The sequence below is a fragment of the Callorhinchus milii genome, unplaced genomic scaffold, assembly GCF_018977255.1.
Source record: "Callorhinchus milii isolate IMCB2004 unplaced genomic scaffold, IMCB_Cmil_1.0 Scaffold177, whole genome shotgun sequence".
NCBI classification, from domain to species: Eukaryota; Metazoa; Chordata; class Chondrichthyes; order Chimaeriformes; family Callorhinchidae; genus Callorhinchus; species Callorhinchus milii.
Window position 1 is genome coordinate 68,856 of NW_024704918.1, and position 12,168 is coordinate 81,023.

At 49.5% G+C, this 12,168-nt stretch overlaps 1 protein-coding gene across 1 annotated transcript in view; it reads right to left on the minus strand.

The window, feature by feature from the left end:
• Positions 1-4,512, minus strand: part of LOC121851880 (VPS10 domain-containing receptor SorCS2-like) — a 61,177-nt gene extending 56,665 nt beyond the window's left edge. The window contains 1 exon segment of the mRNA XM_042345960.1: positions 4,417-4,512. Coding sequence (XP_042201894.1) covers positions 4,417-4,512 — 96 coding nt within the window.
• Between the last annotated feature and the right edge of the window lie 7,656 nt (positions 4,513-12,168).

Genomic DNA, 12,168 nt, shown 5'->3' on the forward strand with positions numbered 1-12,168 from the left:
TTGGAAATCGCGTTCGTAGTCGATGAGGCTGGCTACAGTAACACGACGGACAGCTGATGATGGTCGATATTAGTCATATTCCGCAGTTCGTAGAGCTCCAGCTCCTTGAGTCCATAACACCACCTTAGTAGTGGAGGGTCCTCGGGAACTTCCATTCCACGTAATATAGATCTATAAGGAGGGCAAAGGTTCCCATGCCAGGCAACAGATATTATATCGTGCAGATACCAAAAAACCAGTAGAACGTGTCACTAATCGCAGAATTTGGGGTAGACATCAGGCGGTCGATTAGTTCCTGTAGTAGAGGTTAAACGTAGACTGTACAGTGCCGGCAACAAGCGCAGTCGTACCTTCTATCCTTGTCCGGGGATAGCACTAGAACAAGTTGCCAGTGTACCGTAGCTGCTTCCAACGTAAGCCTCGCGTCTGCCGCATAAGTGACACGGGGTAAGGTGATATACGGAGTCACCTGCTGTTGTAGGCGGAAGTGCTCATCACATGCTATTTGAGTTGGATGAGTTCACGGCACGATCGCATAACTGACACGCCAGCCACTATATCGCTTCATGGTATAACCCTTGCGTGACCGACAATTTGCCCACGCTCGATTTATGGCTGCATTCATCTAGTGACACCACAAATTGGACTCAGCTTATCAAAGGATTTCTCACCAGTAACAGGAACCGCGGAACTCGCGGGAGACCCTCTAACGGATGCGGTAATCCCTTGACGTACTTCGCACGCCTCGATACGCGAAAGAGTTGCTGCTAACTTCCTACAGCAAGACCCAATACAACATACTCGATCCTACAAGAATTAGAAGGGAGGATTGGGTCCGCAGCCATCTTCCCCCGGACGTTGGTACTATCGACACATGGGCTCCTCTCCAGTGTAGGAATATGTCGACCGACAGGAGAGTTCCTCGACTTTCTCAGTGAAACGCACCTCCGGGTCGTCCTGATACCTGTTTGGAAGACCCGGGCTATCCAAAAGTTGGTTTCGACCGTTCTCGGAGCCTGACATTCGTGATAATATACCGTCATGCATACCAAGGTGTATACCGTCAAAATTCATGTAAGACGTCCGAGGTGGCATGAGCGGCCAAGGTACATATTTTCTTGACTCGAGTGAGAAGCAGAGCGATATTAAATTCATGAGGTAAGGGGCGTGAACGCACACACGGGCCAATTTCCACAAAATTTTTCGTTACTGATGGCTGCGGTGTGTCGCGTCTCCTGGCTGGCCAAGTACCACGTTTACTGAGCACCCTAGCAAACCGGGTCCCGACCGGTTCACTGTGATACATTTAAGCGTCGATCTGATACCCTACGACCAGGTCCTTCCGGCACTTTATTACAGCGGATTGGGTAATTAAACTCATTAAGTTTATTAAGCCGGCTGCACCAAACAGCTATAGAGGCGCCGGCACGTGCAGAGCAGACCAGTCCTAAGGCTTCAGATCAGCGAAACCCACTTCTTAGGGACAACCATGGATGTTGGGCATGCATTCGCACCGACCCCAAACTAAATTGCAGATGCATTGAAACTGCCACTAATATACTGATACTAGGGGGCCCGGCCATACAACAGATATCTCGGTGTCAATTGATTCTATAGCCTCGAGACGTGCGTTGGAATGTTGTGGCTACTAGACGGATTTCGTTACCGGGGAAGTCACTTTGCGATACAGGAATTATTACAAGACTGTGCGCGGGGAAGAGATAGTTATGAGAAATTATAAGAAGCATAGGCCCACAAGACTGTGAGACGAGCTAGGCCCGACATGGACGCTGGTCGTGAGCGCCTAACAATCAAGCCCATATCGGATAAGGAAGGCGTTTAGCATTTTCCGTCCAAATGTAGAGTTAGTTAGCCAGAAGGCGCCGATAAGTACAGAGATTAACTAACGTGATCCCGGATGTTACGGTCCGCCTGTTTTACTGATTCACCAGAATTGAACAGAGTTCATAGAATATGTGATTAAAGAGCACAGCTGATGTCCACAAACACCATGTCGCGTAGGCGTGCTCAATTTATGCTGTCAGACGGACCATATATCTACTTAAGAACAGCGAACTACTGGGTGTATGCATATATACCACAGAGCTTCAATTTGACATTGTAGGTGTATCTCACTACAGCCAATACCCACATCTTGGTTTCGCGCCAATCACTACTTACTTCTAACCGTACACATCGCAGCTGCACCTGAGGCCTCCCAGGATGGAGGTTAGCCGGGCTTTTATCGCCTCCTCGAGCTTTTGTTACACGCCGCTAGCACGGCATCTCCTTTACGGAACCTGGTTTCTGAGCCAGGAGTAGTAATAGGTAATATCTGCGTAAGCGGTCCGCAGAAAGTGATCCCACACGACTTAGTTGAGGCATGCAAAGCTGTATTATACGAATTTCCTCGAGTCGAGGAAGTCTGTAGTGAGTTGTAGGTAAGCCGCTTTTGGTTGCATCATCCGCGTTATAAACAAGTTTCAGAAAGTAGACAGCAACGCGCTGATCTGTAGACCGCTGATGGCATAGAGAGGTTCCAATTGCTACGTTTCAAGAAACGGACCCACGCGCTCGCGGTCAGACCGTCATACCGGGACAACGTTCGTATCAAACGCCGACAACAGTCGTCGAGTGGGATCCATCCACTACTCAGTTACTCATGAGTTCCACGGACACCTAACAATAAGGTCAGTACAGTGTTGCGGGGGCGGCAGAGTCGGAACAATTGCCTGGTCCGAACGTTTGCCCAGCTAGACATAGCTCGCCAACAACTAGCCACGACGAGTCTGTGATGAGTGAATGCGACATATCGCAGCTAATTGGGGCTCAGCGGCAGTATAGTCGGGAGTTTTCAAGACAAAGGGTTCCTTAGATAAAGACTCGACCCGCTAAAAGTCACAAAGGAGTGCGTACAGTGTGATGACTATTTCGCATTGTGTCAGGGGTACCGTTATACTTTTGTACGCGCAAGGCGCTTAAGCAAACAGACCACGAAAATGCTCTGAGAAGCTATGACCTGATTTTTAGAACAATGGCGTTATGAAGGTGGCATTGTGCTAACTATACTAGCCGAAGATGATTTGCGCTATCTTGGCCTTGAACAGCAGTGAATTGTTGGGTTCCATGAAATATGCTCGATTACCTACCGAACGCACGTGATAACTTAAAACCATCTGGTTATTTACAGCGCAGATGTGCGACTCGGGCTTCCGTAGGCTGGAGCGTACCGTTAAGAGCACGACTTGCTAGATAACACTGGCCCGTGTCCGAGGGTAATGGAGATGTAGCCCTTCCAACGACCGTCAACTGGTCCCAGCTGCGGGATCTTTGTAACTGATGGAGGTAATATTTGTAACAATGGCTAGCAATTTCCAAAGTAGACTATACGTGGGATGCTCATATCCCATTCCAGCTCATCCCGTAAACCCCGCGACGCATACAGACTCAAAGTCCGCAACATTGACTATTGCTGGTGGACATGTCGAATGCAACTAGAATCAGTGTCAGATATTTCAGCCTGCGGTACTAGTCGGCATCCCCTACGAAACCCTCCCGCTTAACAATAAGCGAAGAAACGGCGGTATCAGCTGGAGGGGTTTAAGGGATCTAAATCAGCATCCACCGGAACCTGTTGTAGCATTTAACGGGACGGGATGTTTACAAGGCGTATGCCTCATAGCGAACTAAAACGGATAGACGTCATGTTAGGTTTACCCCCTCCAACAACCCCACAAGCTCCATAGACTCTCGTTTCTAGCATGCTAAGGAGATAGTGGATTTAAGGACGTATAAGGGACCAATAAGTGTAAATTCTGTACGGTTTGAAGCTCGTAAACCGCGACTTTGCGCCTGTCTACCGCAGCTTGGACTTCCTTGTCGAGTTAGGGAACCCCCGTACGGACGCCATGTGGGCGAGACGAACCCCCCATATCTCGTGTAGGACCGGGGCGTTCTGAGCTGCGGGTCTAAGGAATCCGTTGCCCGCCTCCCTTCGGGTTGGTAAAACCAGGAATTGCATTCCCGAACGTAGCCAACATCAATGTGCTCAGGAACCGATGGCCCCGCCGCTGCTGTGAGTGACCAGGTCGACCTGATAGATGCTCGCCTTCCCTCTTGTATGATTTGTCAAAAAGCTCTCTATTGGCGTGAATCCCCTTTGCAATTCCCGCGGATAGACAAGGGAGGTATCCCGTAATAGAGGATTGTAAGGTAGATTGCAAGTCCTTAGTTCTGAACTCGAGCGATAGGGGGAGATGCTACGCCGTTCCTACATCTTCTCTACCTGCCATCTCGGAGCGCGAACATCGGCGGTAATTTCACTTTCGGAGTCGTCGCTAATCCAGACCAATCAAAAAGGACCTGTAGTACGTGATGTGATTAGTTGGCTACGACATCATTGTGGGAAACGGTTGCCCGCTCAAGGTCCATGGTGTCGTTTGTAGGCACCGATGGCACGTATAAAACGCTGTCGTGACGACCGAATCGTTGGCACAGGGAACCCGGCGTCATCGTATACTGCGCCATAACCCAGGGTGAGATTCTTTCGGTGAGAAACATATTACTGCCGGGGTGCGAACTATGCTGGATCGGCAGGGGAACCGTGCAAGAGATATTACTGTGAAATTTGGTTGGAACAACGATATCATGACACGGCAACCCGCTGCCTTGCGCTGCGGCTGATTAAGGTCCCCAAGCTACTTAGAGAGCATCCGAATCCGGTAGAATAATCAGATAGGGTAACGCATTCCTGATCTTGTTCCACTATACATTTCACCACTTCCAACGGGGAGTCTCGTGACTTGCTGTGGCGATCGCCTTAGTACGCTATTAGTTTAGCGCTACCGTGAATGCTGAAAGTCCTACCGAACAATGCCTCATGACACCATCGAACACCGCCACCAGCCCTTGCAGAGTTCACATTGTGGGTGGCGAACACTCCAGGTGAAGACTAATCCTGAATGTATACGTAAAGCCCCCCATGGAGTGGGTGTTAATGAGTGTTATCGTCTCTTGCGGTGAGCCAGGGCGGTCCATAGTCCAGAATCCCTTGCTTACTTCTCCTGTTTGTCACTTGATTTTCAATAGGACATCGGCGAAGAGCACTAGTTAAGGTTATCATAAGATCTACTGTGGTAGGAATCGCTCAAAATATAACGGGGCGCTCGCGCTACGGTGACACAAGGCCTGCCAAACCCCAAGGCGGTTGCATGCGAAAAGTTCACCTAGTCTGTAGGGATTAGCCGAACAATACGCGCCGGCGCATCTATAACTACACATGTCGATCCGGAATTTATCAACCTGTCGCCTTTAACGATGTTCCAGTCGCCCACTAGCGCCAGGCTAAGACGCCAGCCAACGTTTGCGCATATTGTGCACATAAGTAACTTCTTACTTTTGAAGCTAATCTATCACATGTATGACTGGCCCCAACGGATGCCAGAACCATGACACAGGTGGATACTTTCTCTGCGGTTCAGGAGACCAATCGGCTGGGCAATTTTGGCCTGAGGCGGTTGTTCTAGCCAGCGCCCCGGATAGGAACCATCACCGCGTCTAGTTTTCATAGTGAGGCTGTCCTAGATAACGAAGTGAGTCCTAGGAGTTCCTGAAAGGCATCTGCACAAAGCGTCTGAGTTGGTAGACACATCACAGTAACCAAGGAATCAGTAGCCAAATCACCCTAGTCAGACGATGACCAGCCATGCGTGTACTGAGCTCACTCGGGACGTAAGATAAGAATCACCGTCGGACGCCAACAAGTCGAAACGAGATTAGATATAATGTACGAGGTACGGCGTGTGGCTACTGCAAACACGATGAGCGTATCATCTGATTATTCTCGATCACGTACGTGTGGATAAGTAAGACGATGATACCGTGTTGCCCGATCAGAGTCCCGTCATGATACAGAACGCCAATGAATACCCCCTGACATTACGTCTCGGTATTTGCCAAATGAGGTTCCTACCACATATTATTGGCACTGAGTGTATATGTTGCGCTTGACCATCGAAATGGCAGGTCATGGTTAGGCGTAAAGAGAGAATCTTATGGTCCGTGTAAGCTTATTTATCTCGCCTGCCTTTAAGCCGCTAGCTTAAGTCCACCATACACGAACGGTCTCACTAAAAGACCTACTAGACCGGTGCGCGGAGGCGTGTAAGCCGCAGTAAGTGCTGGGCTGACGCACGACAATTCAATGGTTAAAAATTCGTTAATCGGTGCAATACGCGCCAAGACCAAAAATATCAACCGCATGAGACGTCCTAAATAACAGGACGTGCATCCCGTGACTTCAGTATTTTACCAAAAGGAGACAGCAGGCGGTGATGACGGGTCGGGCTTGTAGTGACGGCCCTGTACTACACAAGGTGTGCGTACACATAGTTATACCGTGGCCGGTGTTATCGTACACACCGTGGCGATACATAATAAAGCAGGTGTAATCACTAAACGAGTGCCGTAGCCAGTTAGACCTAAGGCCCTCCTGCTACGGGTTCCGTATGTCTTACTGAAGAAAAAAGTTGTTGTTGATTCAAAGCAGTAGTTGAATATTGCTTCATACCTCTTCTGCACCCAAGCGATGTATTCAATCTAACCTCGTGCTTGCTGAGAACTGCTAGTGCAAATGCGCTATCGACTTTACAGCCGCGAAGCCTTTATACTCCGCTCAGTTAGTTGGAAGAAGCCAACACCCCCGAATGTTAGGCAGGCAATTTCCAGATGGATAACCCGCGCACTTGCGAGAGGCTTCGTCGTCTCTTTCGCACATCAATTAGACTTGCAACGTAGTGACAGCGGCGGGTTTTAAGAAATTGAATTCGACACCAGGTCATACAAAGCAGGGTGGGGGCACCGTAAGAAACCAGGGTGGGTAGGCAACACCACATGCGGACTTAGACGAACATTGCGGTCCCGGTGGTGTTACGTAGCCGCATGTAGACACGCCTCCCCTGCCAGCCACGCTTCGGGGCTTGAGAGTGAAGATCAAAGTGTCTCTCTCATTAAGTCCTATTACTGTTAAATGGGGTTAGTTCTAGCGTTTTCATAACAGATCTGCTTCTTAACCCGAACTTATAGCGACACTATCGGAAGTTAAGTACGGAACCGATGTTCTCAGCTATGAACAACGGAGTCGCACCTTGTAGAATGACCTATTCTTAGCTCAGATGTTGCACACCGACATCGATTTCTATCTGGGCCAACCCTCCGCCCAATGGAGTAACACAGAAGAACGTCATAGGAAGTTTGACATCTCACCTTAAAATGAGTTGGTAATGGCCACATTCGGTACTGACGGCCCTCGGCGGGAAGCATGAAAGGAAGCGTTCCCGAGTACGTTGCGACGTTAAGGAGCTCTTGTCTGAGTCATAATCCTCGGAGTTGCAAAAGAAAATTAATGCCGTGTCTTTAAGAAATTAGAGAATATTTGTATGCCAGTGGGTTAGTTTCGCATGGAGTCTCTGAAGGTGACTAGATTAACTCTCGTCGTCTTATGCACGTCCACCGCCGACACTATGTGGCGCGATCGATGCCAATGCTTGCGCTGAATCTAATGCCGGACGCAACATAAAGGTGGAATGAGAATTTGGAGGGCGTGGCGGTTGATAAGTCTGTTATTGGATGAATATGACATACTTAGACTCTCCCGGGCAACCGTAACGATTAGCGGGGGAATGGTTGCTCTCCTCTCTGAGACCTGATCCTGATCAATGACAGATGTTAATTCCTAATCCTATAGTGGGTTGTCCTTTTCCGAAATTAATAGGGTCAGTCTCGCTCCTAAGTTTTACGTTAACGGGAGGTTAAACGCAGCTACTGGGTAGTACTCGGGAATAAAGGCTTACAATCGATTCGCCTAGTAATCCGACTCAGTATCGGCCGCACGGAGAAGTCCACACATTCAAGAAAAAATCTATTTCAGAAACTCTACCGTCATTTAGACACACCTGTAGCCGGATGATTTGGAGAAGCCGTGAAGGGGCACGCTAATCTGGTCTTTTTGGGTGTTGTACCCCGACGGAATTCATCATCTTTATGAGTCTACTTGGGGAGTGAGCTCGTATTGGTGGAACCGTGTGAGCGAACTGAGCGGTGCGAGGCGCAACCGCGAATTGCCGGATCTAAAGCTGCTAAGCACTCCGTTCACTCCGGTTTCAGCTTATTTCCGGCCAAAAATGAATACAAAAGATCCAGGTCCAACTACAAGGGACTCATCGATATTACCCAAGCGTTCTCGGGGCCAGCCCATCCCGGCAGGAGGAAAGCATCCCCACAATAAAGGACCAACGCAATGCGAGGGATGAACCTGCGATACCAAGTGCTAGGGCAGTCCTTTTAGCTCTCTGGATGGGACCTTTGGCGAAGGCATCCCCAATGGAAGATGGTAGGCGCGGGAGTTCTAGGGGAAGACCGGCTTGTGGCAGAGGCGAGTGATTAATAGTAACGTTACTCACCTGATAATTATCTGCCATCGTGCAATAATTTGCCACGCGTGCGGAAAGAGTCCCACACGAGCTTGTGTAGACAAGTTCCAGTAATTCAAGGAACAAAACTGACACGTCACTCTACCGGTTCGCATGAACGTTACTGAGGAATGAAGGTGCCCGGCCTGGAATGCATGTAGAGCCATCTAGAACATACTCTTGATAGGTTCATTCGAATGCACAAGTCTTGCGCTGCCGAATGTGTATGATGGCGATTCGAACCAAGGCATCTAGAGCGATTGTACTTTGGTCACGAACGACGGCGCGGCTGAGCCCACTTACAACCCGCGCGGCTCTTCCTATTCGCCCCGACTAAACATCGATACCGTTCGTGCTCTTCGCAAGCGCCAGTGTCGCCGCAAGGTCTGCGCTGGCAGTGCCACTACCGGGCAAGCACCTTACTCTCTCCTGCGAGATATCCGGGATGAACGAAGGTCCCTGTTGGAGACTGGCTTGAATGTGAGGTGGAGACATAGCCTGGCCCAAGGAAAACAAAGATCCACCAATTGCGGGGTATTGCGGGCTCGTACCTCTCATGAGGGCACGGTCGAGCGCGAGATCGTTAGGCGTGCTATTCACTGTCTAAGAATTAGTACAAGTGGCACAGACACGAACTCTCCTTAAGTAACAGACCTACCTCATCTTGTGTAAGAGTTCCACTCTAGCAACTGTTACGGTTTATTCATATGATTATCAAGGCTCAACAGGGCCCGAATACTCTCCCCGGTATACCGGGTGATCAACATATTTAAATGTACTGACAGTCGTACAGCCGGGTTCTTCACTTTAGTTTAGAGAGCTCACCGTAGCGGCAAACAACCCCGGGTCATCTGTTCTACTCGCTAGTTTCCCATGAGTTGTTCTCGAAGAGTTTCCCGATGTACCCCGAATAGTAGGTATAAAAGCGAGGTCTCAAGGACCAGGTCTGGGGCCTCTACACCGTCCGGAATCGTTGGAGGGTTTTATGGAGTATTTTCTTCTCCGATATTTGTGCGTGGCTCGATGGCAGGGTGCATCCTATCCGTGCGTGTAACGTAACAACAAGTTCGATGACACGAATCCGGTGGCCCTGAGCGAGGAGCGTAAGTTTCGAAGCGGATAAGACCTTTTGGTTAGTTGGGGTGCGATCGACTACGGCGTAACCGCCGCGCTTGAGTAGTGCCAATGCAAATCTCATAAGTCCTTGACTATTTTATTTAATAAAATTAGACTGATCACCTCCACCCAAGCAGCTAACTGCACTACACTGGGGAGATTTATAATCGGTGATACCGTCCGATCGACACCGTGATGAGGTGGATTCCCTCAAAGGCGCAGTCTCTCCTCACTTTGAGCTAATTCGAGCAGTCCTTTAGATCGGATACAGTAGTTTCAGCTGCTCTTGCACACGCGACGAGCGGAACGGTCGTTGCTTGATGTTGACTGAACTTTCTTATCTCCCACTTGCTTGACACTGCTTGAGCGCTAGACACGTTTCTAACCTTGAGACAACTATGGCACAAGCCCAATTCTTGACATTGGTAAACGGAAGCCTCAAGCTCTCCGCGATAGCTACCCATGCTGATTTACTTATCTAGTAGAGATAGCCCCTAGCCCGCCGTGGCTGGCTGTTGAATAGCAACTCCTAGTTTCTCCACCCAGAAATGTACTAACCTCCAAGGTATGGTATCGGGCCAATGCTGAAGGAACTCCCTTTATCGCATACCTGCAGTGCGCGTGTGGATAGAAGGGGCTGACGGGCGTTGCGGGACACTGGGGGCACTCTGACAACATTCACTGGAGACCGCTCAGATCGTCCAGTCGACGCCTGGTGCAAACGATACCCTCAAGTCTCTTCCTTACCAGGGAATCTGTCGGGAGACATTCTCATAGAGCTCCCGAGATTGCCTGAAAAGAGCTAGTCGAAGTTCTTTGCAAGGACGGTCCTCCGCTCCCAACGGTTAAATCAATCAAGCGTCTGGCCTTACTCGTTTTGGCATCCTGGGGCGAGATGATGACGGTTAGGCCAAGCAACACCAGAGTTTCAGGTCAGACCCCCTCATACGATGGCCACTCTTTAGTTCTCGTCTTCCTGTGACAGTGGTAATACTCGCCCAAAGCAAAAGACTCGAAAGTCCAGGATTCCCCCATTAGTCATGGTCAGAAACGGCCGCGCAACCGAGGGGCCGTCGTGAGCGGATCCAGAAGATTGGTTCGACTGCAAGCCCTATAGCAAGGGGGGGCCGTAGTAGATACTCCTACGTTGCTTCCCTAACGAGTTATAAGCAGAAAAATAGCACCACTGTATGCAGGCAAAATTGGATTCTAGACTGCTTTCTTGTGATTCTAACTTAGCCGGACAACGCGGCCTGTAAATCTCCCCTCGCGACGGCTTATAAAGGATGGTACCCCCCCTACGATTGAACTCGCTACCGTTGTCGGTCTTATTTCAAATTCGGTCCTCTACGACCGCTCATGGCCCCGAGGAAATGTCGATGTACGCTTATAGTGACATGAGGCGATTAGCAAGGTATTTAGAACGAGAGATTAAGATGACTTCCCTAGGATTAGTACTTGGGGTTCATTGATCGCTGCTCGGGAAAACAAATCGTACGGTGCCCATGCCCAATACTTTCAACCCTTCCCGAGACCCGGTAAAGAAGTAAGGATGAGGGATGAGTCAAAGCCCTATATCTTCTCTTGGAGGGTGTCAAGAATGATTCATCTGGTCCAATCATTTACGTGGTTATCGGAGAACTACTATCGGGTCCTAAGAGTTTAAACGGCCCTGTAATGGGCGTACGTTCCTGCCGCGTTGTTTACTGGAAAGTTGTAATGTCGGTAGACCTCCATCAGAATCAGGCGTGTCATGCGGACTAGTGGAGGCATGAACCCACGTATGAATACATAGGGGTAGGAAATAGATTGGCATTGTGGTGAATGTTTTACAGGACTCGGCCTAGTGCTGCTGGAATTCTAGAACACTTAGTGAAATCGCTGAATCCTGTCAGTGTATTATTAGCTGTCAAAACGAGTATGTTAGGAGCCGACGGCACCGAGGCAAGACAAGGCAACCAGGTAGGTCTTACAAGGCGAAGGGCGAAGTAGCTTGACATCTGACAAAGGAGTAATAATAAGGTTCCGACGCAGGTTAGATTTAGTCCCGTCGCTATAGCGATGTATCCAGCATTATATCATTCGGATGCGTTATAATGAACGTGCGATTAATTTGCATCGCAGCAATCTAAACGTGACGTTCTACTACATATCGAGTAAGTTGCGAATGTTGATTTTACAGAACCAGCAGCGACAGAGTGCGTCTATGGGTGCCAGTTTCTATTGACAAGGCTCCTGCTGCATTTATAATCCACCAGCCAGTCGAGTATTGTTGTCACACGTCGGGCAGCTGCTAAGGTTCAAGCTCTGATACAGATGGCCACTGCTTATCGGCATACGCGGTCTCACCGGGAGGCTGGGCGGAATGTAAAGATCTTCTCCGCGCTGTCAAAGCAAGCACCCGTCTTCAGGCGTACCCTTGAAAGTCCAAGGGAAGTCACAGGCACTTTGCGCCCCGCCGTAGTGCAGTACGTAAACTGGGAGGCGCCGCGGATGGTTTCTTTGTCAATGTCACACCCAGCGTGCGCTCATACTGAAAGACGCATAGTAGGATATGTGAACGGATGTAGCTCGCTACTAAGCT